Here is a 22,942-nt window from a genome sequence, read left to right on the forward strand (position 1 = left end):
ATGCAAAACAGTCTGACCCTGTGCCTCATGGAAACAGTCCAGCCAGAACTTCCAAGCCATGTCTTCCCTGGACCAGAAACAAGCATCCTGGGACCGGTTTCTGGCTAATCAGCCGTCATCAGCCAGGCTAGCTTGAATCCAGTGGGAAAGTGAGCAAGGGACCCACATCTGGGCATTCCCTGCTAACTTAGGGCGAACAAAGCAAAACCAAATGGGATGATGGCCGGAGTGTTGAACATTACAAGTACTCACCCCCAGTCAACTGATCTGGGTTTAATCCATCCTCATTCTTTAGGTCACTCCACCACCCGAGTTCAAACATGGCCATATGCATCTGACTGTCATGGCCGACATCGTTTCCAAGCCTAGACTTTCCATGAGACTACCTAGTGCATTTTGGGTATTGCAGTACTGGTTTGCTTCAATTGAACTAAATAGACTACTACAACTAAAAGTCATTATTTGTATGCGAGAAGTCCAGGACTGGAATTGGATTATGACTGAACCACCAAGCGTCCAGCAACAAATCCAGCATTTTTAAATAACATTGCTAACAGTGTATCTCACCCTCTCCATGCTTAGTATTGGTGCCTTTAAAAGGTGAGCAGAGAGACACAACTTCTCGAGATATTCCCCCGTTGGGGGACGCTCCTCTCTACCTCCCCGAGTGCCCCTCTTCCCCAGCCCGCAGGCAGCCAGCTCGGGCCCGGTCGTACCGCTCTGCTTGCCCCGCACGCCCGGGCCGCGGCACACACCGTCTCCCACCCCAGCTCCGCGCAGAGTGTGAAGGTTTCCGGGCCGTCACGTGACCCTGACAGGTCCTGCCTATCGAGGGAGCCGGACCACCCACGTGGAGACGATGGGGCTGCTTAATAGGAACAGGCATGTAATTGTGCGCGCTCCCCGCACTCGGCGTGAGGCCCGCAGCCCGGGAGGAGGCGGAGGATTAGCGCACGCGAGGCTCCCGATGGCCCCGCACTGCTGACACCGGAGCGCCGCGCACCGAAGGGAGCACCCACCGCGCCGGCGGGACGCCCGCGCCCCGGGGGACATGGTAAGGGACGGGGGATCGCGGCCGCTGGCGGGGACTGGCCCTGCGGCATCGGGGATGGGGCTGTGGATAGATCGGGGCGCGGCAGCCCCCCAGCACCGGCTGGGTTAGACTCTGTTTTACGCGTAATTACCGTCGCCCCTGCTCCGAGAGGGTTTCGTGCGCCTTCTCTGGATGCTCCCAGATTGCCGCTGCTGGATTTTCCACGGTGTGATGGAGTTGATCAAAAGGATGACATTGACTTAAAATGTTGGCTGCTGTTGAAACAAGTTATTTCCGGGGTGTGTGATATGGTTGTTGAGTGCGCTCCAGAATTCAATAGAAGGTATTTAGCGTTGCACGACAGATTTTGCCATGAAGACACATACGTGTATTACTTTGCATGCGGCTCGATAACGTGCGCTAGACGCTATATAAATTGCTTTGGTGGGCGCTACATCATGCAATGCCGGGGCCTCTCTGGCAGTGTGGGTTTCAGTGTGTGTACCTGTTGTGTTATGCTCTGGCCTCTCTTGGGACATGCAGGCGTATGTTACGACTCCTGCGTGATTTCTGTGGAGTCTCCCGGGGCATCGCACAGGCAGGGAGGGCAAGCACGGGGTGAAACGGATGAATGCTAATTTTCGGACGAGGTCTCCAGGGACCCATTTTTCATGCGTGGGGGATGCCTCCTCGCTGAGGGCCCCCGCAGGCCCAGCTGTGCTATAGGGAGGCCACAGGAAGCCCCGAAGCAAATTGTACCAACGCAACCCCTCGTCCCCCACACCTCAGCCCGGTGCACTGATGCTGACCCGGGCCTGTGGTGGGCAAGGTGGGTTGGCTTCCACAGCAGGTAGGTGTGCTGCTGGTACTATATGCATGCTCTATGGCTTTATTTCCACCTTCCCCCGGAGTAACTAGCGTATTAAGGTGGATATAACTTCCTCGACACACCTGGTGGTTTATAACCGGTGGGCATCATCTGTCACTCAGCCTTCAAAAGCTGGACGTGATGTTGGGCTCGCTGTCCCCCATATATTTAACGTTTGGGTGCACTTGGCACCCACCTGCCAAAAGCTGGGATAGTCTGCAGGAAGGGCAGGGTGTATACCTGACAGTGAGCCTCATGTTAAAGCGAAGAATACGTTTAAGGAAAATTGAATAAAAACATGGCATGGGCTTTTTATGTGTTTTAGCCAAAGCATAAACATAGATTTGGCTTTTGTCATCCTATCACCTTGTGTAGATGTGCGCATCGTAACTCTGCGTCTCAGCAGTTCCTGCAAGGCTGCGCCACTTGGCTTAAAGTCAGACCCCCCACCCCCCCTTAAAGAATTATCCGATGCTTTGAGAAACGCCGACGGCATCTGGCACCTGCCTGGGGGAGGAGGACACCGGTCAGCCTTCGGTGAAACCGTTTTTAAAAGATGGTCTATAGCCCCCCCTTCTTTAAACACATCCACCTGGGCTCAGGTGTGAGGGATACATTTACCCTAAAACGCTTGCGAGGGCGGTAGCATAGCGGGTGGCATGTTTTACCAGTAAATATTTGTGGCGAGCCCGAGTACACACTGTCTCGTTTGCATGCAGTGGAGCAGAGGCGCAGTAAACCCGGGAACGAGAGCCCTCGGTCTTTCCTTGTACTCTGCGCCCCCTCTTCCACACACCTCGGGCTCTCTCCGCTGCCACACACCGCGCGGAGCCCCGCGGAGACGTGTAGGCGGGATGTGTAAACCGGATTAGCAGTGTGAAAGAGAGGCGCACAATGCGCCCCTATTGTCTTACCCCCTTTCATTTCTCACGCCTTTATCGGGGTAAACGTGTTGCGCGCGCAGTGGGCAAAGGGGAGGAGGCCGAGGCAGAGATCAGTGGCATTAATGTCTCTTCTTAATGCCCGGAGTTGGGTAGCGCACGGGTTTGCCCCCCGCGTCTGATGGGATCTTGCAAGCTGCTGGTGGAACTAGTGCGGGTCCGCGGCAACCCTGCCCGGGGCGCCGTTAGCCCTTACACCGGTGCTGTCAAGCGCTCTCTGCGAAGAGAATGGTTGTGGGTTACAGGTCTGTCGACAGGCACCACAAACAGACCTTGCTTTTGAGATGTATATAAAACACTTTATCCAGATAGAGGAAAAAACGATTTATTGATACCTGTCAAAGTCGGCGTCAGCCAGATGAGGAAACGGAGGTAATAAGGGGAGATAATGTGGTGTGACCAGGATCACCGAACGGGGAATCCCGGATTAGAACTCTTGATCCTTGGTTGCATGCTCGATAAATCATCTGCTGGCTTCTATGTGTACCTCGTGCCGTGCTTGTTACAACCATAATGTACATGAAGTATGCATGCGCAATGGAAGCTGGGTATTTCTGAACTCGCCATTACTGTGGTCTTTAAACAAAACGGTGCGGCTCCTGTGCTTGCTTTGGGGGTGGATGCTCGGTTAGAAAGCCACCCGTCTGTCAAGCTCGTCTCGCTGGACACTCGCTTTGGTCTCTTCACCAGCAGTCCGGATAGATGGACCCTTCCCCAGAGCCCCGTTACCTCTTCTCTCCTCCCCACCATCTTTTGAATGTTTACTTTAAGAGGAGGGCGCAGCAAAGGGCAGCTTTCTCTGGGCCCTGTGTTGGGTTGAATGTTTTCTTATGAGGCTTTACCGAAGACCTCTAGCGCCCTGCTCAAAAACGGTATGGGGGAAATTAAATAAGAAAACTGTACAAGGGCACATCTCGCCTTTGTAGAGGATACCTGCAGTACTCTATTTTGGCTGTTGCTTAAAAAAACTCAAACACACTTGATGAACACCAAGATTGTAACTCTGTTAAATCTTATTAAATTGTGTATTTTGTACTATGTAGGCCTGCACTGGTATCTAACTAGTAATCTATGACGGTGTTTTACTCTGCACCCATGGGGATGGATTTGATGTGCTTGGAATACCCATATGAGGGGGGAGGATATCCTTAGAGGAAGATCGCCACCTGCCTGCCTTTTTCTCTTCCCCATAGACAGAGACCAGTTAGAGCCCCCAGCTCCCGGAGAGGGTCGGTGCTGCCCCCTAGCACCCCCTGAACTCTCGGAGATGGTACATGCTGACCCCTGGGCTCTCGCGGATGCTACACGTTGGACCCTCGCACCCCCAGCCCCCGGGCTCCCATGCTCGGGCCATGCATATTAGAAACACAAAGGGCGCGAGAGTAAACAGCGCCGGGATTGATCGCGCCGGCATTATCCGCAGCATTGTCGCTCACACGCATCAGCAAGGAGGCAAATTGGGGGCAGGCCCGGCCGGGCCACCCAGGTCGCGGGCAGACTTTTTACTCGGACACCTCTTACACCCCCCTCTCCCTGTTCTCTTTAAACATTACAGAAACAAGGCCAATTAGATGCCAGCGGTAATTCATCTCTTGCGCGCGGAGCAGGCAGGACCACAGGGGGAGAGGCTTTAAGACGGGGCCTGTTTGGTTTGAGCCTGCGCTCCGCGCCCCAGGAAGCAGCGGCAGGAATGCCCTATTGTTTCTCTGTTTGGGAGAATTAGAAGTTATCCGCTGGCTGGGGTGCGGGGGCGGTGGGAAGGGTTTGCACAGCTCGGCGCTCTTCCTCTGGGGTGAGCTCTCTGCCATCGGGCGGGCAGGGCAGTCAGTCAGTCTGCCGCGAGAGGGCCCTGGGCACCGCGAGTGACATGGACTGCGTGCTGGGCCTCGCAGACCCCAGGGACGAGCCCGCTGTGAGGCGGGGGGGGGGGGGGGGGGTGCAGATATTCACTATGACTACAGCTGGGTCTGGGCCCCCTTTATAGTGCTAGACTGCAGAGAGTGGGCCCTCGGGGGCCACTGATGCCCACGGACTGCTGCTGGGCCTCGCATCCGGCTCCATAGAATATTGGTGACTTTAGCTTTGGGTCACTCCACGCAACACACAGCTGCTCGGTCGTTTTGTACCTCCTGGGCCACGCAGACCCCTGTAAATAAGTAGCCTGTCCTGAAGGGGACCTGCATGGACCGCACTGACCACTGCTAGGCCAAGCAGCCCCCCTTAAAGTACCTTCATGGGGGACACACCCACGGTTTCCCGACTGCTTCTTGGCGACCTACATGCCCTTAAAATGCAAACATGTTGTGATTGGTCCTCTCTTTTTGTGCATTGTGCTCTTCTAGAGTACCCGTCTGACGGGAGTGGATCTGGTGCACTCTAAGGCACACTCCTCCTCTAAAGTGTAAGCCTGCCTCGAATTCCTTGGGTGACACTAACGGTTGGTCACTAGTGCAGTGCGCCTCACCGCCCTGTTTCAAGTGCTAGCCTGCCGTAAAGGGCCCTGGGACACAGAGGCTACTGCTAGGCCGCGCATCCTCTGTAAAGTGCCTCCATGTTGTGCGGGTGCCATCGGACACCTGGCTTACTGTGCAATATGTGTGCAATGCTCTGAGCCACCCAGGCCCCACCCATGTATTCTTAGCTTTCCCTCTGGAGTAGAGAGTGAGACCACTTCTTTATATGTGTCATAGTCGGGGCCATTGGAACTATGTTACTTCTGCGTTTTGTGCACAATTGTGGATTTGCCACGTAATCCATCACATGCCCAATCTGCAGATTTCATCCAAAAATATTTCTAACTCAAACGGATCATAAGGTACTAAAACTGTGGCGCCCCCTGTTGCCATAGTGTAAGGCCCTTTGAGAAGGCTGACTGGTTGTAATGCAGTTGCTTATTGATGTATTCCATTGTAATTGAATGCTTTATATCGTTTATATCGCCCCTAAGTGCTTTATGGCGAGTAGAACGCTACTCCTGAACCCAAGGATAGTCATTAATCCAGTGAGTAAATGTTGGTTATTGTGATTAGTCGTGTGCTCTCAAGAAAACACATTACTTTCATTTACTCCTGTTATTGCTAACATTAATAACAGTTTGTGTGATCATTAGTGGGGGGACTATCTGGTTTTAGGTAAATGGATGGTGAGAGAGGCTGGCGGAGATGAGGTAATCTTAGGTTGCATGGATAGGGTTTTAAAGCAGGTGTGATCTATGAAATGAGGTGTCTCCCTTTTGCAGAGTTTCAGTAAAAGAAATGAAGGTAGACTGGTGTGAGACCAGGAGGAGGCGTTACTCCGAAATAGAAAGCATGTGGATGAGGCAAGGCAATAAGAGGGTAGCTTTGAAGGACAAAAAGGAAAGTAATCCAACTGAAAGGAGTCCAGTTCAGTTTTACATACAGGGTTTTAGGAATATAGTGGGAGACTGCTTGATGTAGGGGATAAACTGGGGCTAATGCGGTGAAACTTTAGTTCAAACAATGGTAACATGTAAACCTGACCAAATAATTAGTACTATCACATCTCTATTGCATTACACAGTTGCCTTTATTGCCTCGTAATTTATTCAACCCTGCCACAATGTTTTGTGCTCCCCCTACCATATCATTCCAGTGGCCCTGGTCACTATATGCTACCGAGGAGGATTCGACTTTGGTGAAAATGCACCCTTTGCTTTACTCAATTCAGATTTTAAAAACTTCTTTTCGATTGCTTTAAAACGCATGGACCCCCTTGATCCTGAGCATGTGCTGGTCATTCTCCCTTTAGAGAATGCATTTTGAGTCAGACCAATTCCTTTTCTACTCACTGCTTGGAAGATACGACATGTCTTCTTTCTGCGCGAGGCCCAGCTTGATCTAGTCCACTAAACTCTCCTTTCAGTGCATGCACACGTTAACTCACTGATTTCCTAATGTGCTCACACTGAAAACGCAGAGGGACTACATGTAAATGGAGTGTTCAGTGGTGCTGTTTTCAGATAAGCAGCAGAAACTCCAGAAGACATCGACACAACCTTACACATAACAGTCCCTGCCTTTGCAGGCGGGTTCATGTGATTGCATTATAGGGCTCGTCCACTAAATGATGTCACAGCATATATGAAAACCTCAGCTGAGGAAGGAACATTCAGGAACGCCTACTGCTGGTTATTGTTAGCAATGCATAACCGTGTAAAGCCAACTATCCTTTCTTTATTATTTCTTCACATGATGGCACCTTCAAAGCCAGCGGTGTGTTGCAAATGGTTGATGTCCACATTGTGTGGGTCCTGAACAAAGAGCAGGCGCTCGCATTACCCTGGTTAGTTTGGAGATGTATGAATGATTCCGAGGACCACCCACTGCAGCTCAATGGGCATTTCATGGCTTTTGTCCAACCTGAGCCACAGCAACAAGACCGCGTTGTTGCAGCCGGCAGATTAGCATACCGCCACTTCGCTCGAAAAGCGAGCTGGTGTGTTGGGATGCCCAGCTCTGCTCCCTTCCCATATCTAAACAAGCTTTCTTTAGTTGTAGGTCCGACTGAGCACTTGTGCAAACATGACTGGGGAAAGTGTTTTAAAAAAACAAAAAGAACTATTCTTTCGTTTTTTTTTCATTTTTTGTATTGTCATAAGAGCTCATCATAACCAGTACATGCATGTGCCTGAGCTGCTGATGTTGTAAGTGTAGTATGAAACTTCACCTTTTCACCAAGCAAGCTTCACCCACCCTCAAATGTAGACGTGCGCTTCCAAGTGAGGACTTTGACCTCGGAATACATAAGAACGCAAGGCCTCATAACACAAGCTACTCTACATTCCGCTCTACGTAACCATTGCTCTACGCATTTGCCTATGTAAAGCCATATTCCAAGTACTGAACATTTGGCTACACCTATGAAGAGCCCCAATTCATGTAAGGAATGGTGTCTTCCTGGAAAGATGTTCCCTGCTGTGTAAGTGCTTCTTCCATGAAAGATCCCTTTGGCACCTTAGAGATTTACTCTTAATAGGTTCATCCGCCCTTTACAGGTATTGCTTCTCGGTGAGTGTGTGAATGGACCTACTTTGTGTACACCAAGAGTGGTTCCACCTGCAGAAATCCTCAGACGCTAACGTACCAGTAAGTAGAATGTGTGTTATCCATAAGTCAGGAACATTACAGCTTACACTGCCCTGCTCCACATAGGAACCCCATACACGTTACCAGCATGCCTCCATCCTGGAAGATGCCAGATGGGTTCAAGGTGTGATCTACTTTTTAAGATATCGAACCTGCCTTTGAAGCACAGGCTTCCATAGAAAGAGCCCTAGTCAATGCATGCGAAGACGTAGTAGATGGTTGACAGTTTTTTAGTGTGCACTGGTCGCTTTATGAAGGAATGCATCACTAATTACGAGTGACCTACTGCATGTGAAAGGACACCATGCCAATGCAAGAGATCTGAAGCCTGGTAGACATACCCAGGTAATCTAGGAATGGACCGCCTCCGTGTGTGAGTTCTAAGTAAGGATACCCATGGTCCATATATGAAGGGATCCCACCCAAAAAGATATCAAAGAATGGGGTTCACCTTTCCACCATGCACCAGGGGTAATAGCAGCTACATGACTGAGGCAGTTACATGTGACGGTGCACTGCATCGCAAATGCAAAGTCCAGTTTCACAAAGGAAGAGGACTCTATCATGGGATCTGGGGCATGTAAGGGGAACAAGAGCCCATCTGTGTATATGAAGACCCCTGAACTGGAAGGCACAAATGCCAACAGCAATAGGTAGCCATACTAATAGTAGGCTGTGCGCTAAATATAGAACAATGATAAAACTGTCAAGTGTCACTCCATGTAAAAGAAGTCCTGGCCTGTGCCAGAGACCTGATCCATCCAACAAAGACCGCTGTTACTTCTTGCAGGAGATGTCCTTCAGCGAACACTTGTCCTTTAAAGAAAAGGAAGACCACTGATGTACAAACATGAATTCTGCTATAGCCTTTAGTCCTCCTCCTTACACGAAAAAATATTCGAACCAAAGTTCCCTTCCAGCTATGGAAGGTCTTCTGTGTTTGTGTGGCAACAGTGCTTGAAGTCTCAATGTTTTCTTGCTTTTCTAAAGGGGGGTCCATTTGCAAATATGAATCCCTTTCCGATTATGTGAAGAATCCCATTTTGACAGTACCTCACCATGCTCCGTATGCTGTTGTGACTCTTCGAGGCAAAAAAAGAGCACTGCTCTGACTAAGGAGCTTAGCTCCAGGTAGAGGCACCTCGCTTGAACCACGTCTCTCGCAAAGGAAGAGCCTGTTCGGTGTATTTAGGATCTGGTCTTGATGCTTGTAAGCACTTTGCTTTAGGATTGTCCATAGGGATTTCTCACTGTGCCGTAGGGCCATTTTTGTGTGGTTAAGAAATGCTCATAATGTTAAGGCACTCGAAGGGGAAAAAACAGCAGCTCTAATCAAGAGCCATGCTACTTGTAGTTTGGGAATTTTCCCATGATATGGATGGGCCCAGAGCCTCTATATGTAAGAATTCTGTCCAATAAACATCGAAAAACTTCAGGCATATGTTTCGAGTTTCTTCCCGCATATGTACCCAGTGCTCAAGGACTTCTCCGTACTACCTGTGTAACTCTTGCCACCCATTCAGTTTAAACTGGGATTTTGAACCTGTTTGACTATTGTTCAATTATTTCTCCGGTTCTGCTTGTACAAGTATTCTCTGTAAGAGCCAGTGTCTGTTCCTCTTTCCCACACTTCACTGGAAAGCACGCTCCTGCCCTCGGGTCTAGTTTGTGCTGTAGAAATAGATAAACAACCTCCATGCTCCCTTTGTTCAGTCTGTCTGTCTGGTGGGTGCTTGAATCACGCCTCCGATACAGTGGAAGTGTGCGCCGTGCATACAAAAGCCCTTTTCTTCATATCTTGTTTGTAGGAGCCACTCCGCATCTAAGTTTACCTTCATGTGGGCGTTTCAGCACTGCTTACTGAATGTAGAATCTGCCATATGGGTCCTTCCTATTACACATTAGAGCCTTCCCCTTTATACATTTAAGCCCTACTCCCTGAGAGTAAGAGTTATGTACGTTAAAACCAAGCCCAATATATCAGCGCCTTTTCTCAAGTATGTTGTTCATTTCCTTGTGTAGAAAGCTTGGTGTTCCCATGCTCTTTCCCTGGTTCAACCAGGGAAGAATTCTCCATCTCTTTTCCAAGAGCCCTATGCTTTGCCTTGGCATATGTGAGACGGTGTCTTCATATGATTGAAAAAGTTGTGCACAACCCTGTGTACTTGTGTTGGATCCCTGCACCATATGTTCTGCCCTTGCTGCGTTCATATCCTATACCTCCCAATCAATGGTAATCTGACTGTGCCTCTAAGAACACATCCTGGAGGTACCCGAGCGGTTTGTAAGTTATATTTCGATTGGATGCATGAATGGACGTGTGATCTAGGCTTTGAAGAGCTTGTAGGGATAAGTGAGTTGATCTAATAAAGCTTACTAGGGATGTCTTAGGTCCTGAAGAGAGCTCTTGGACCCATGGGGCAGAAAAGGCTGAAACATGTAAACCTAGAAAACAGATGTTGGAGTACTAATGACCTCCATGAACATCAGAATGTTTTTAATTTTCCAAAGATACCCGTGGAATACTTTGGGCCCCAGAGGGGACCTCTTTAGGCAATTTTAAATGTGGTTATTATAAGGAATCCTCCACATTGATATCAAAGTGCTCTCTCCAAAAGTGAGGTTGAGCTTGCCCAGAGGTATTTGACTTTGTGGGCGAAGACTCTATGATGAAGCATGCCACAGGTTTTATGTGGGTGAGAGTTCTTTGAAAATATATCTCTCAAGTGGGTAGAAGGACCTGTGTTTGCTGGATTAGTGGACAATCCCTTAGTTCTGGAAGAGTATATCTCTTACAACCATTCGGCATTTATGGCTGAAACGCCAATAAATATTTGAGTACCATGGAGGCCTCTCTCTGAAAGGGCAAATAACCTGAAATATTTCAAGCATTCCACAATTTTCATTCCCTGGGTGCCAGTACAGACCTACCTGAACATGACTAACTCTCACTAAATCACAACATGCTGGTTAGTGTTCACTTTCCTTGTTGCGAGTATGGAATAGGTAACCATGTGCAGAGAAGAAACCATGCAATATAAAATATCTCTCATAGCTAAACAATGGTGTCTTCAAAATACTCTGTGCTTAATTTGAGCTGGTGGTTTCCAATGCTCAGCACCGGCACTTAATCATCAACACCAGCGCTTTTCATGAGCACCCGTTAAGGACACATTAATTGATGGGGAGATTAAGTGATTTGCCCAGAATCACAGGATGTTGAGCCGAGATTCGAACCTGGTGCCCCAGCTATGAAGTTTGCAGCTCTGACTATTACACTCTGACCATTACACCATACCCTCCCCCACTTTCATGGTCAGTAGTCCGTACTGTTTAAAGTGGCACTAACAGGAGAAATGGGTTGGTGCAAGCTGCCTCCTGATGAGAGCCCCAGCACTATTCTTTTACAAATTAACCACTGAAAATGCTATACTATGAGAAAAGAAGCCCCTGCATCAACCTTGTACCTAGAGAAGAAAGCACCCAATATCCCTTCAATCCGCAATGCTAGAGACCTGTGTGTGCAAAATGTGCTGTATTTGTGCCAGAAAGATTAGGTGCTGGAAAAGGATACCCCAAACACATTGTGCAATGGAGAAATGTCCAAATGATGCCATGCCATGAAGTCAAAAATATACAGTATTAGACTGTTCTCCTTGAACGGTACTGTGCCTAACTCCTAGGACACGTTATCAGAACACCCGAGATTCAGAAAATGAAGACTTTAAACCCCACATTTTCTAAGGACATGCCCAGTAGGGCTTAGATACAATGCTTTAGGTTTTCCACACCTAAAACATTGCTGTTCACCGTTACGTTCTGCTATGCCACAGAATTAATAAAATGTGCCATGCTACAAAAGGGACAACCCATTTTGACAAAATATTGCAGGTGCCAATATGCTGAACCGGAGTGCAATAATAGCCCACTGTTCCATGTCATCAATGCCCCTAATATTACTATTTAATGGAATTAAGGTGAAAATATCCAGTGTCTGAACAATGGATTCACTGGGGTAGCCATTCTACGGCCTCTTGTCAGATTCCTTTTCAATAATTACCTTGCACAGTTATTACTTGTTATGCCGGGAAAAATACATTCTTGTCTCTTACTCATGGTTATAAGTTTGTATATTTGGAAGGGCATATGTGCATACCCTCCCTCGCAACCGTACTATTTACATGTGTTGAGTTACTGTAGTCAACGTGATCAACTTAACTTGGAATGCGCTACAAATTTATAAAGATCCACATAGGCAAAGTTGATGCTACATAAAATTATTCCCAAGTTTATTGTTCTAACCGATTTTGGAGGAAATGTATTAGGAATAAAGTACCTCCGTTGTACATTATAAGGATATTGCAAGACAAAGAGGAGCTTCACGGCTCTATTGAGGAAAAAGGCAAGTTCCATTATAATGTCATGGAACATTGAGGTGACTCCTCTCTTAAATATTTCAACACATGTGCCTTAATATGAGCAAATATGGTTGAAAATATGTAGAAATAAGGTGGCATCTGTAGTGCAAAATGAAACACATCAATGTGTACAGCTAGTAAAAAGTTGCAACAACCTAGTTTATGCAGTTTAATGTAGGTCACTTAAAAAATTGCTATAGTTCATAAGGCATGGTGACTTGCAAAGAGATGTCTGCTTTTGTGTAAAGAACTATAGTCATGGAAAGAATAAACAGCTGCCATAAATGGTTCCTTTCTGTGAAAGGTTGTTCACTTCAGGAAAGGAGTTAAGAAAAGCTAGTTCCCTTTTTCTTTGTTTAAACAATGTGTATGGAACATTTACAGGTATTTACATTATGTTGTGTGTTAGGAAAGGCTTTAGGATGTAAGTTTTACTATCACGCCCCCGTACCCCAGCAAGAATGTCTCATCATTTGCTTTCTCCAACTGCTAAGTGGGAGGAGTTTCTAAACGCCAATCCTCGTGTTAAAAAAAGTAAATAAAAATAAGCAACAATTGGTCAGAAGACATAGCCTGACATTTGACAGAAATGTGACAAGATAAATGCTGCATTTACGGGCATCTTAATTTATTGCTTGGATTTTGCGACCCACAAAAATCTGCTCATGAGTGACTGGGAAACTGCCCAAGGGCACTATAGCCTCCCTGGATAAACGCCTGCACCAACACCAGTGCACAACAATTATATTGCTGCCCCAAACCAATCATTTGCATGCAGAGGAAAGACCAACACTTCATAAGAGTAGAAGGAGCCGGAAGCACCTAAACCATTGCCAGACCCTTCTCTTGACGCCGTTTCCATCTTCAGCCTAATGGTGCAACCCTTTGTTTTGGTCATGGGGCAGTGTTGCAGTGTTTACCCCACCTATCACAAGGCAAGGGATCAGTCTGTCACCCCACTAGCCACAGTGGGGAGGATGTGCTTGGCTATGTAAGAGCCTTGTTTATTTCTGCCTTGAAGCATCTTTGTAGTGGCCCAACATTGGGTATTGCTGTACTAGGTAGGATAATGCATGCACCGAATGTGCTAGAGGCCTCGGGCTCAAATTGTAGAACTCATGTATGCTTAAGCTGTGTGCTTGAGGTGGCAGTTTCTTGTTTGTAATAACACTGCTTCATATTTGGGAGCCCTGCCCAGCTTGTGTAGAAACCCTGGCCCATTGTGTAAAAAAAACAAAAAACTGATACAACATACCCCAAATCTGTAAGATCCTTGACAGATAATACCATAGCTCACGTCTTAACTCATGTGTCCTACCATCCTATGTTGGAATTATGCTCTGTGTGTTTGCTCTTGAAGACCCATTTAGCTTGTTAAGCATAGGGTCCTCTCTCTGAATTTAGTACGTGTAGACCTTTAACATTTCCGTTTACCAGGGTATAATGGAACCTTCAGTCTATTGCTGTACATCCCGCTCTACAGGGCTCTACTTGTACTGAGACCTTTGTGTCGGAATTGTGTCCTTTTTGCAGGGTCATCCCGAATGTTTTTCAGAACCCTATGTTTGGTGGCTATAGAACTCTGTGCACTGCTAACAAGGGGTAAAGTGCTTGTGCACTTCCGTTCACCATTGTAAAATCTGTATACTCGATTAGTTTATTTTATTTGCCTTGGGGTCCCTAGTATTTGTTGCCACGTGTACTTGGGCTTGTCAGTTACATGCTACCAGTGGACTGCAGCACTCAATGCGCCATCCACTGCAGTGGCACTTTAAAGCATGTCTCCAGGCCTGTCATTGTGGCCTGACTGTGCAGTTTTAAACTGCAAATTCAACCAATCAATATAACCCGTTTTTGACAGGCCTAAACTTTACTTTTAAATATTTAATATGTCACTGCTACGTAAGCCTTATTGCACAAAAGGCAAATTGACATGTAAAAGTTCAATGTTCCACTTGTCCTCATCGTGAAAAGGCTTTACAGCTATTTCTACTGTGGCAAGACTGGCTGGTTTCATAGGAAGGCATTGAATTGCAATACTACACTTAATCATTATGACTGCTGTTTGATAATGGCTAGAAAATTATTTCAAGGACTCTAGTTTTTTTGTTTAACTGGTAAAGAAAAGGTACGTTAGAAAAGTTTGCATGTTTCCTACCTATATCCTCTAGGCCTATCTGTGACTTCCAACTGTCTCCTGACTGCTGATGGCTTCCCCTTTGGGAGGAGTGAGCTTCTCCCAGAGCAGGGACAGTGGGCCTTGTGTGTAGGGAAAGGCTTTCCACCCCTTGACAGGATGGCCTGGGGATGTGTCCAGCCCCAGGGAGCACTTCAAAAATGCCTCCCCTGTCACATGCAAGTGTTGACACCTAAGGCCTTCTTTTGGCACACATCACAGTGGACCTCTTGTTGATATCAGTGTCAGATTTTGCTGGAGTGTCAAGACCTGCTTGACAGGTCTGCTAGAGATTTACATATCACATTTGGGGCACCCGTCAAAGGAGCGAAATAGAATGTCGAAATACTTTGTGTTTATTCACTATCTGGTCACTGAGAACTCTGCTTGTGTTCACCCAGAACTTTGTCTCCGAGTTTGTGGGAGTACAAGCACTGCCTAAAATATATTTTAGTGTCAGATGGGGAGGACACTAGGATTACCACAGTACACATTATGTTTACTAAATTGTACTTTATTTTCTAATTCATTTTGGAAACTTTATTGTTTTGCATTTCGACTTTATTACTGTTTTTAGTACTGCAAAAATACTTTACACATAGCCTCTTAAGTTAAACTCGTCTTTGTGCCATAGCACAAAGGGGTTGAGCGCAGGTTTATTTAGTGGCTCACACTGTGACCAGGATTATGATTACTTGAGTTGGGTATTTACCCCCTCACCCCCCCCCCCAACTAACAACTCAATTTCTTATACATTGTATAGAAGAGGAGCCGCTTAATCAGCATTGTAGGGGGTCATTAAAGTTTGCTGGGGTGGAGGGGCATAGTTTCACGATGTCACTGGACCACTAGTAATTATGGGCTTCAAGACAACATTAACTTCACTCTGGCTATAATAGTCATGTTTGCTGGAATCCTGCTCCCTGCCTGTTGGTGTCTTTCTCCATGAATGCTGGCTGGGACCTTGCCTGTCATCACTGTATTCTTTACGCGGGCCTGCCTTACATATAATTGTGGTGGAGTTATGCCTTTGGATGTGCATTGTAGCACCTGCATCATCCCTAAGATGTGCCAAAGCCCTGCCCATTGGATCTAATCGCACTGCAGGGTGTGTATATATATCCTAGAGCCTCACCCCACCTGTGCCCCATCCTGCGGACACATTGAGAAGACTTTGAGTTTCAAACTATCTGCAAAACACACAAACTTAAGGAAAATGGTCACCAAATTGATGTGTATCGACATTAACCTGCAAATAGATTCTGGGTGGCACACCTCATTCTAGGAATCCAGGGTTGTAGGCATCTTTGTCCAGGGAGTAGGAGAGCCACTACTCTCCAATTATTAGGGCTTTACTTCTCGGCTGGGGTTATGGGGACCCCATTTCTCTGTGCCCCTCTCACCACCGCCATGCCTCTACTAGGATCTTCCAGCAGTGTGACCTTTTGGCCACTTTATGCTGCAGTAATCACGATACACAGACATTAAAAAGTCATATCCGTACATTCTCATGCCAGATTTGGAAAAGGGGAGGAAAACGCCAACCGTTTGCTCCCTCGAGATTAAGCCTTCATTTGGAGCTGTGTTCTGGAAGGATCCCAGGAGTGACTGAGGGAAAACTAAAATTGTTTTAGTTTTCTTAGGGTACTTGCCTGTGTAAGATCGTTTCCAAATACCTTAGTTGTTGGGGCGTTCTGCTGCATTGGTGAATTAAATGTCTGATCATTACTAAGATGGGTAAATATCAGCAGGGAGTGTGTCAATAACCAGAAACCTTCGAGTTCATAGATGATGATGTTCTCTTTTCCTTTTTAGCAAACCGCCTTGAAAAATATTATACAAACATGTAATACTGTTTATTGCCCTGAAGAGTCGTATGCATGGCATATCTTAGTTTTCAAACGTATGCCATTAGACAACCCCTTGAAATCAGCACCATATTAGCCAAGCAGATCATATTATAAGTTAGCTAACAAATCTAAGCAGCTGTTGCAAAGCTATGTATATACATAGGTCTCTAGGTTTAATGGATACACTAGCACTGATGGTTAATGCTCTTAGGGGGGGGGGGGGGGGGGGGCTGTGTTCCGGGTTTTATTAGTCAAAAGCTTTAATCCCCCTAAGGTGGTCACTGGGTTAGTATTCCTGCTGCTCAGCATGGCATGTTGTATGCAAGACAGGATATATCTGTGGATGTTGTAGAGCTACTAACGTAACCTGCAGGTCACAATTTTAAATCAGAACAAAACCGCTCGCAGGTTATGCATCCATGGTCCACTGCAAATGCCCGAATGTAACCCAATCTTTCATTCAATAACGTTTGAATTGCATGATGTGTCAAGTGGGTACTAGTATAATTACACACACCAATCTACACACGATATATTACATTTTACCAAAAAACGTGAAGCACGCACCCAGAGTCTGTTTGTACCATGGTAATGCAAAACTGTGTTTATCTGGTGATTAAGTTGGTCCTCTGAGTTTACAACTTGCTCCCGGCCAGAAGACACTTTGGATAAAAAGAGAATATTAAAGCTTGTTCTTGTATATGGAGTCAGACATCCTTGAGGTGGGGGCGGCGGCTAGGGAGGGGTCAGCCTGCAGCCCCTCTTCGTACAACACCTCAGTACAGAGTCTGTGGGTGCTGCAGAGACATGCAACAGTTGGTGCCCATTGCAACGAAATCTATCAATAGTGCAGTGCAGCACTGACATCTAAGACCTGCGTTCTGGCATTTTTTTTGTAATCGTAACCAGTACAACTCTAATATTGCTCTAATTTGAACAGCAGGAGCCCAACACACACCGTGCAGACTCAGGCTTGTAGTAAAGCATACAATAGAAATGTCCAGATTACCTACAAGCAGTCTTCATAACAGAGATATGTTATCTCACGACGCCCACCCCCTCTCCCTTACATGTTTACCTGGGTGGTATTTCGTGAAGGTATAATAGGTTATGAGAACGATCGGCTGAGCTTATACCACCTCCCCAAGTGAACATAGTTTGAAGGTAAAGATTGGCCATCCCCTCAAAATCTTGAGAAGGCACACACATGCTAGAATATGTTGGGCGTGTTGCTGCCTCTGTTGAAAATGTTGAGTGCCACCACTGGCATGACTGCTTGGGGCGTGCTACACACATGCGTCCAGAAGTTGGACCCTGGGTCTGCAGGCTGTTCTATATTTACGCTGCATCTGACTGTTGGTGCTCTGATCCTCGTGTGCTTGCATCCTGTCTCTGCCTGCTCCAGCTGCGCTGTGTTTTTGCTGGGACCCCGCCCCGTCTGTAGGGTCTGCTCTGTGTGTGCTGGAGTCCCGCCCCCGGTGCGTCATGCCCTTCTGTATCTGGCGCCCCTTCCCTCCGTCAGTGCTCGCGCTGTGTGCGGCTGCCCTCTGCGGTCAGCGGATTGGCCGGCTCTACCTTCACCCCCCGGGCTGCGGCGCGGGATGAATGGAGGTGCCTCTTGCCTCCTCTCTATTGGCTTGCAGGGAACAGCGCTGAATATCATTGGCTGCGCTAGAGGGGGCGAGCCCCGGCCTCAGGAATGTACTATGGCTCGCCCGGCATGTCCTCGTGCCTCAGCGGCCGCACACAGACAAGGCCGCGCGACCTCGCGAGCCACGATAGTACCTTGTGAGCGGCCCTGTCAGTATGCGGGGCAGGACGGCAGGGCCTCCCCGCTGCAACTCGGCTCCTCGGGCGGGTTCTGTTAACAATGTAAATACACACGGATGCCTGGTGTGTAATTTCAGTACCATGCTGTTTCATGCTTATCTTTGGGCATCGCATCTGTCTCATCTGCCACATTCTGCTGGAATTGTTCTCAAACAGACGTCTGTGCTGATTGTTTATACAATTTATGTTAACATTTAATGTGTAACTATAACTCCTGTGTTATGGTGCTTGGATTACAAAAACGTAAAAGGTAATCTCCGTTTAAAAAGGTTGCTGAGAACTGTCTAATAATTTGTCACTTAAGTTTACGCACAGAAGGGTGCATTTGGATGGCAAAGTGTGCGTATCGAAAGTACTGTGAAGAAGGGATAATTGTTGAAAAGGAACAATCTCAGGCGTGGGTTGTAATCCAAGTATGAAGTTTATTCACACATTTCCAGCATCACACGGGAGTGCCACTGGCCAGTAGCAAGTACAACATTCAACTGACCAGTAGACATACCGTTTACGTGAAACAGTAGAATAACAGACATTGCATCCTCGAGAGATGCACACCTCAAACATAAACATGTTTGAAAGAACACTCGCTCTCGAGGATGCATATCACGGAAAACAGGATGAGGGTGTTACATAGCTCGTGAGTTACCACGAGCGGTGACAATGGTAGAAAGAGAGAATGTCAATACCTTACAACATCTCCCTTTTTATAAAGGAGAACAAAATAAAAGAACAAAATGAACTAAAACATATAAAAATCCTTGAACCTAGAAGGAAAAGAACAATTGCGATTTGATCTTACTGATTCATACCTTTCACTTAACATAGAAGATGTTTGTGAGGGAATTGGTGAAGTGAGAACGTGATGAAAGAAGAAACAGAAGAGATGAAAGAAGTAACAGAAAACAGACTATACCTTACATCATCTCCCTTCCTATAATAACAAAATTGAAATGAGTGAGGTTAGCCTATCTCAAAACCTTAAGGAAACAATGCAAGGAAAATACAAAACGAGAATGTCTTCACAAAAACCCTTTGACACCACCACCCCTTCTTCTCAATAAAAGGTAAGTAAAGAAATGAAATCTGCGCTGCAGATAAGGAGTGAGGATATGACAGACATGGAACTGAAACAACAAAAACCATTAGGCCATGCAAGGGAAAAGGTAGATTGGATATGGAAAAAGAGTAACAACATCAAAATATTAATTAATAAAAGTTCTTGTCAAACCTTTGTATAAATTTTGTGGAAACCCAATAAGACAAAGTGTGCGCTCCAACCAAAACCTCAGGTTTCTCAAACACCCCCAAAGGAGCTAAAGTTTCTATAGTTGAACAATATCTCCCTGTATAGACTCATTTGAAACTGAAGGTAAATCTAAGGTGTGAATATCAACATGTTGCATATCAGATTCTAAGGAAACGACATCAAACCCTGAAAGAATATCATGTTGATCATGTTGATCAAAATTCTCAAGTGTTGACACAGATCTAACATGTACGGTAGGCCTGGCCCTGCACACATTATCAAAATGACCAAACTTCTGACAGTTCGTACACTTCTTCCCTAGAGCATTACACATGGGACTGTTACTGAGATGTGTTCTTGATCCACACCTGAAACAAAATGTATTATTACCTCTCTGCTGAGGTTTACTAAAACTATTCTTGAATGACACTGCATTAACAGAAACATCATTCTGTACAAAGTTAACAGGAGAAACATTTTCAACCATAATACTTTTTGATGAAACAATGCTCCTTTCGATACTTTTGGCCATATCAACCACTTCAGCCAATGTTGGATCTCTGCAACTTAAAATCCTTTCTTGAATTTTTTTATGGCAACAACCATAAACAAATTGATCCCTGATGTAAATGTCTAAATCAGCTCCAAAGTTGCAATCAGCAGACATGTTCCTCAAAATTGAAATGAAATCTTCTACGCTTTCCTCCAGGTTTTGCTTTCTTTTTCTAAAATTATATCGCTCCAGAATGACATTCGGAAGTTCCAAAAATTTCCTATTAAGTCTTAGAATTGCATCTCTGTAAACATTCCAGCCTTCGCCTCTTCCTGAAGGTGGAATTGAAAGGGGTAAGTTATCGAAAACTTCTCTACCAGCTCTCCCCAAGTGACTATAAAGAATAGCAAGTTTCCTTTTTGGAGCATATTCCTCTGCATCAATTGCCACTAAATAATTCTCGAAGCTTCTAAACCAAGTTTTCCATGGTTCCACAGGTTTTCCATTAACGGGCAAGAATTTGTTCAGAATAATTACCTGTTGGTTATTAGCCATTTCTCTTTTTTAAAATAAATAACTTGTACTGTAAATAATATAATATGTAAATATGCAACTCTTGTACTCTTCCTTTCTTATAGCTTTAAACTAAGCTTTGTAAACTTTAAATCAAATGTAAAATGTCTTTAAAAATGCTGAAGATGTAGTCTTTAAAATGTTAAATGTCTTTAAACTGCTGAATGTCTTTAAAATGCTGAGTCTTTAAAATGTTAAACCTTTTTTTTTTTAAGTGCTACCTTTAAAATGCCCCAGAAGACATTTTTGACAAACGTCTTTAAATTGCTGTTTCTTAAATTTCAGTAAAACCAGTCTTCTTAAACTCCAAAGTCTTTAAAATGTTAAATGTTTTAAAATAGAAAAATGTAGGAGATGTGAATGTTCAAATATTCACCAAATGTGTAAAAAGTACTTGAACTCTTGAAGATTTAAAAATATAAAATGTCAGTTTAAAAAGGATAGTGAAATGCCCAATGAGCCACTGAATTATAGTTATTCTGTTAAAGTTAAAGTTACCTTGAGAAGTGAAAACAGAATGCACATACCATTTTCTTCGAGTTTCCCTTTAAAAGATCGGCAGTTGCACGAACAGAAAGGAAACCAAAGCGGTGTTTGCTTCTAAAACGGGCTCAGAAATGAAACGCTTACGTTGAAACTGACATTCACTTCCTGACAGGCAATCCTTCCGTTGCGAGATGTGCGCGATGAGCTCACGTTGGGAGAAGAAACTGACATTCACTTCCTCAAATGAAATGCTTCCGTTGCGCGATGAGTTCACTGAAGGCAACTCTCGCGATAACTGAACTCGAAGGGTTCATGAAAGGCAATGATTCCTCGAAAAATCCACAAAACGCCGAAGATAGCTCATTAAGAAAAAATTTCAACACGAGGTGAGAAACGCTTGTTTCTTTGAAATTTGACACAGTGAAACACAAAAATATTCTCGGAATTATCGTTAGACGGACCGAGAAAATAGTGATAAATGCCGAAAATGCAGAAAAATCCCAAATCCTTGTCGCCAAATGTGAAGAAGGGATAATTGTTGAAAAGGAACAATCTCAGGCGTGGGTTGTAATCCAAGTATGAAGTTTATTCACACATTTCCAGCATCACACGGGAGTGCCACTGGCCAGTAGCAAGTACAACATTCAACTGACCAGTAGACATACCGTTTACGTGAAACAGTAGAATAACAGACATTGCATCCTCGAGAGATGCACACCTCAAACATAAACATGTTTGAAAGAACACTCGCTCTCGAGGATGCATATCACGGAAAACAGGATGAGGGTGTTACATAGCTCGTGAGTTACCACGAGCGGTGACAATGGTAGAAAGAGAGAATGTCAATACCTTACAAGTACCCGAGCCATGGGACTCTGGTATTTAGTTAGCAGCACAAGATCACAAAACCTAGATCAGCGTAGAAATTTGCTATGTGGGTGATAGGCCGCACCTTTCTTCAAGAAGACCTTTCTGGTCACACCGTTTTCCAGTGCGAGCAGCAGAGCAAGAGGCAAAGAGCTGTGTTGCCACTGTTATTCACACTTGTAATAGTGCGAGTTATTAAAAAAAAAAAAGTTTGACAGTAGCTCGTAGTGTGTTCAGAAGCTCAAATACATGCAAGAGTAAACTCGTTTCACTGTGGGTCAGCTCATTGTATTGTACACACTTGCTGCTTCCTACTTTAGCGACTTAAGAAAGCACCCTAACGTAGAATCCACTTGAATCCATGTCCCGTGTAGCGTTCATTGCAAATCGTGTAGAGGTGATAAACCTTCTAACCAGAGTTAAGGACAAGTAAATCTGATGTGATTGGAAAAGTTCCGAGAAAGTAGCATGACCACCACACACCTCTCAAAAGAAAATCTCATAAATATGGTTCTCAAAGTAACTTTCTGCTTAGCTTTGCAGTGCTTTATTTTCGTCGACATGTGCTTTTCCTTCCATGCTGTGGGACTGAAAGAAAAACAGAGCAGCGGGCTGCGCGCCCCCTCGCCTGCCCCCGCACCCTGTCATTATGCGAGCCTGGGAATGGGAGCCGGACCTCCCAGCCTCTGCCGTCGCCTGGGGCCAGGGTGCCTCCCGCGACCGACCGGGGGAGGGAGAGGGGAGGCCACTTCTCTCTGCACAGGCCCGCGCCCCCTCCGCCTCCCTGCGGGCGGGTGTGGGTTTAAAGGGCTGGAGGCCCGGGAGGGGGCTCCCCCGCAGCCGCAGAGGCTCGCACAGCGCGGGCGGCCTGGGTGGTCCTGCGCTCCGCCGAGCTGTTGCTAAGCAGCTAATAATAGTCGTGTTTGCTGAGTAATTTCGGGCCCGGCCAATGGCTGAGGCGGAACAGGGGCATCTGACAGGCCCGGGGCGGGCCCGACCCGAGCCCGCCTTCCGCCGGCTCCTCCTCCACCCTTCCCCGGCCGAGACAGAGAAGGC

General features: G+C 46.0%; 1 protein-coding gene across 1 annotated transcript in view; it reads left to right on the plus strand.

The window, feature by feature from the left end:
- Window positions 1-852: 852 nt before the first annotated feature.
- Window positions 853-22,942, plus strand: part of PTCH1 (patched 1) — an 88,272-nt gene continuing 66,182 nt past the window's right edge. The window contains exon 1 of the mRNA XM_086961182.1: window positions 853-1,054. Within this exon, the coding sequence (XP_086817308.1) occupies window positions 1,052-1,054 (3 nt within the window). The 5' untranslated portion in view covers window positions 853-1,051. The remainder of the gene's footprint in view (window positions 1,055-22,942) is intronic.

This window comes from Lissotriton vulgaris, chromosome 3_1 (genome assembly GCF_964263255.1).
Source record: "Lissotriton vulgaris chromosome 3_1, aLisVul1.2, whole genome shotgun sequence".
Lineage (NCBI taxonomy): Eukaryota > Metazoa > Chordata > Amphibia > Caudata > Salamandridae > Lissotriton > Lissotriton vulgaris.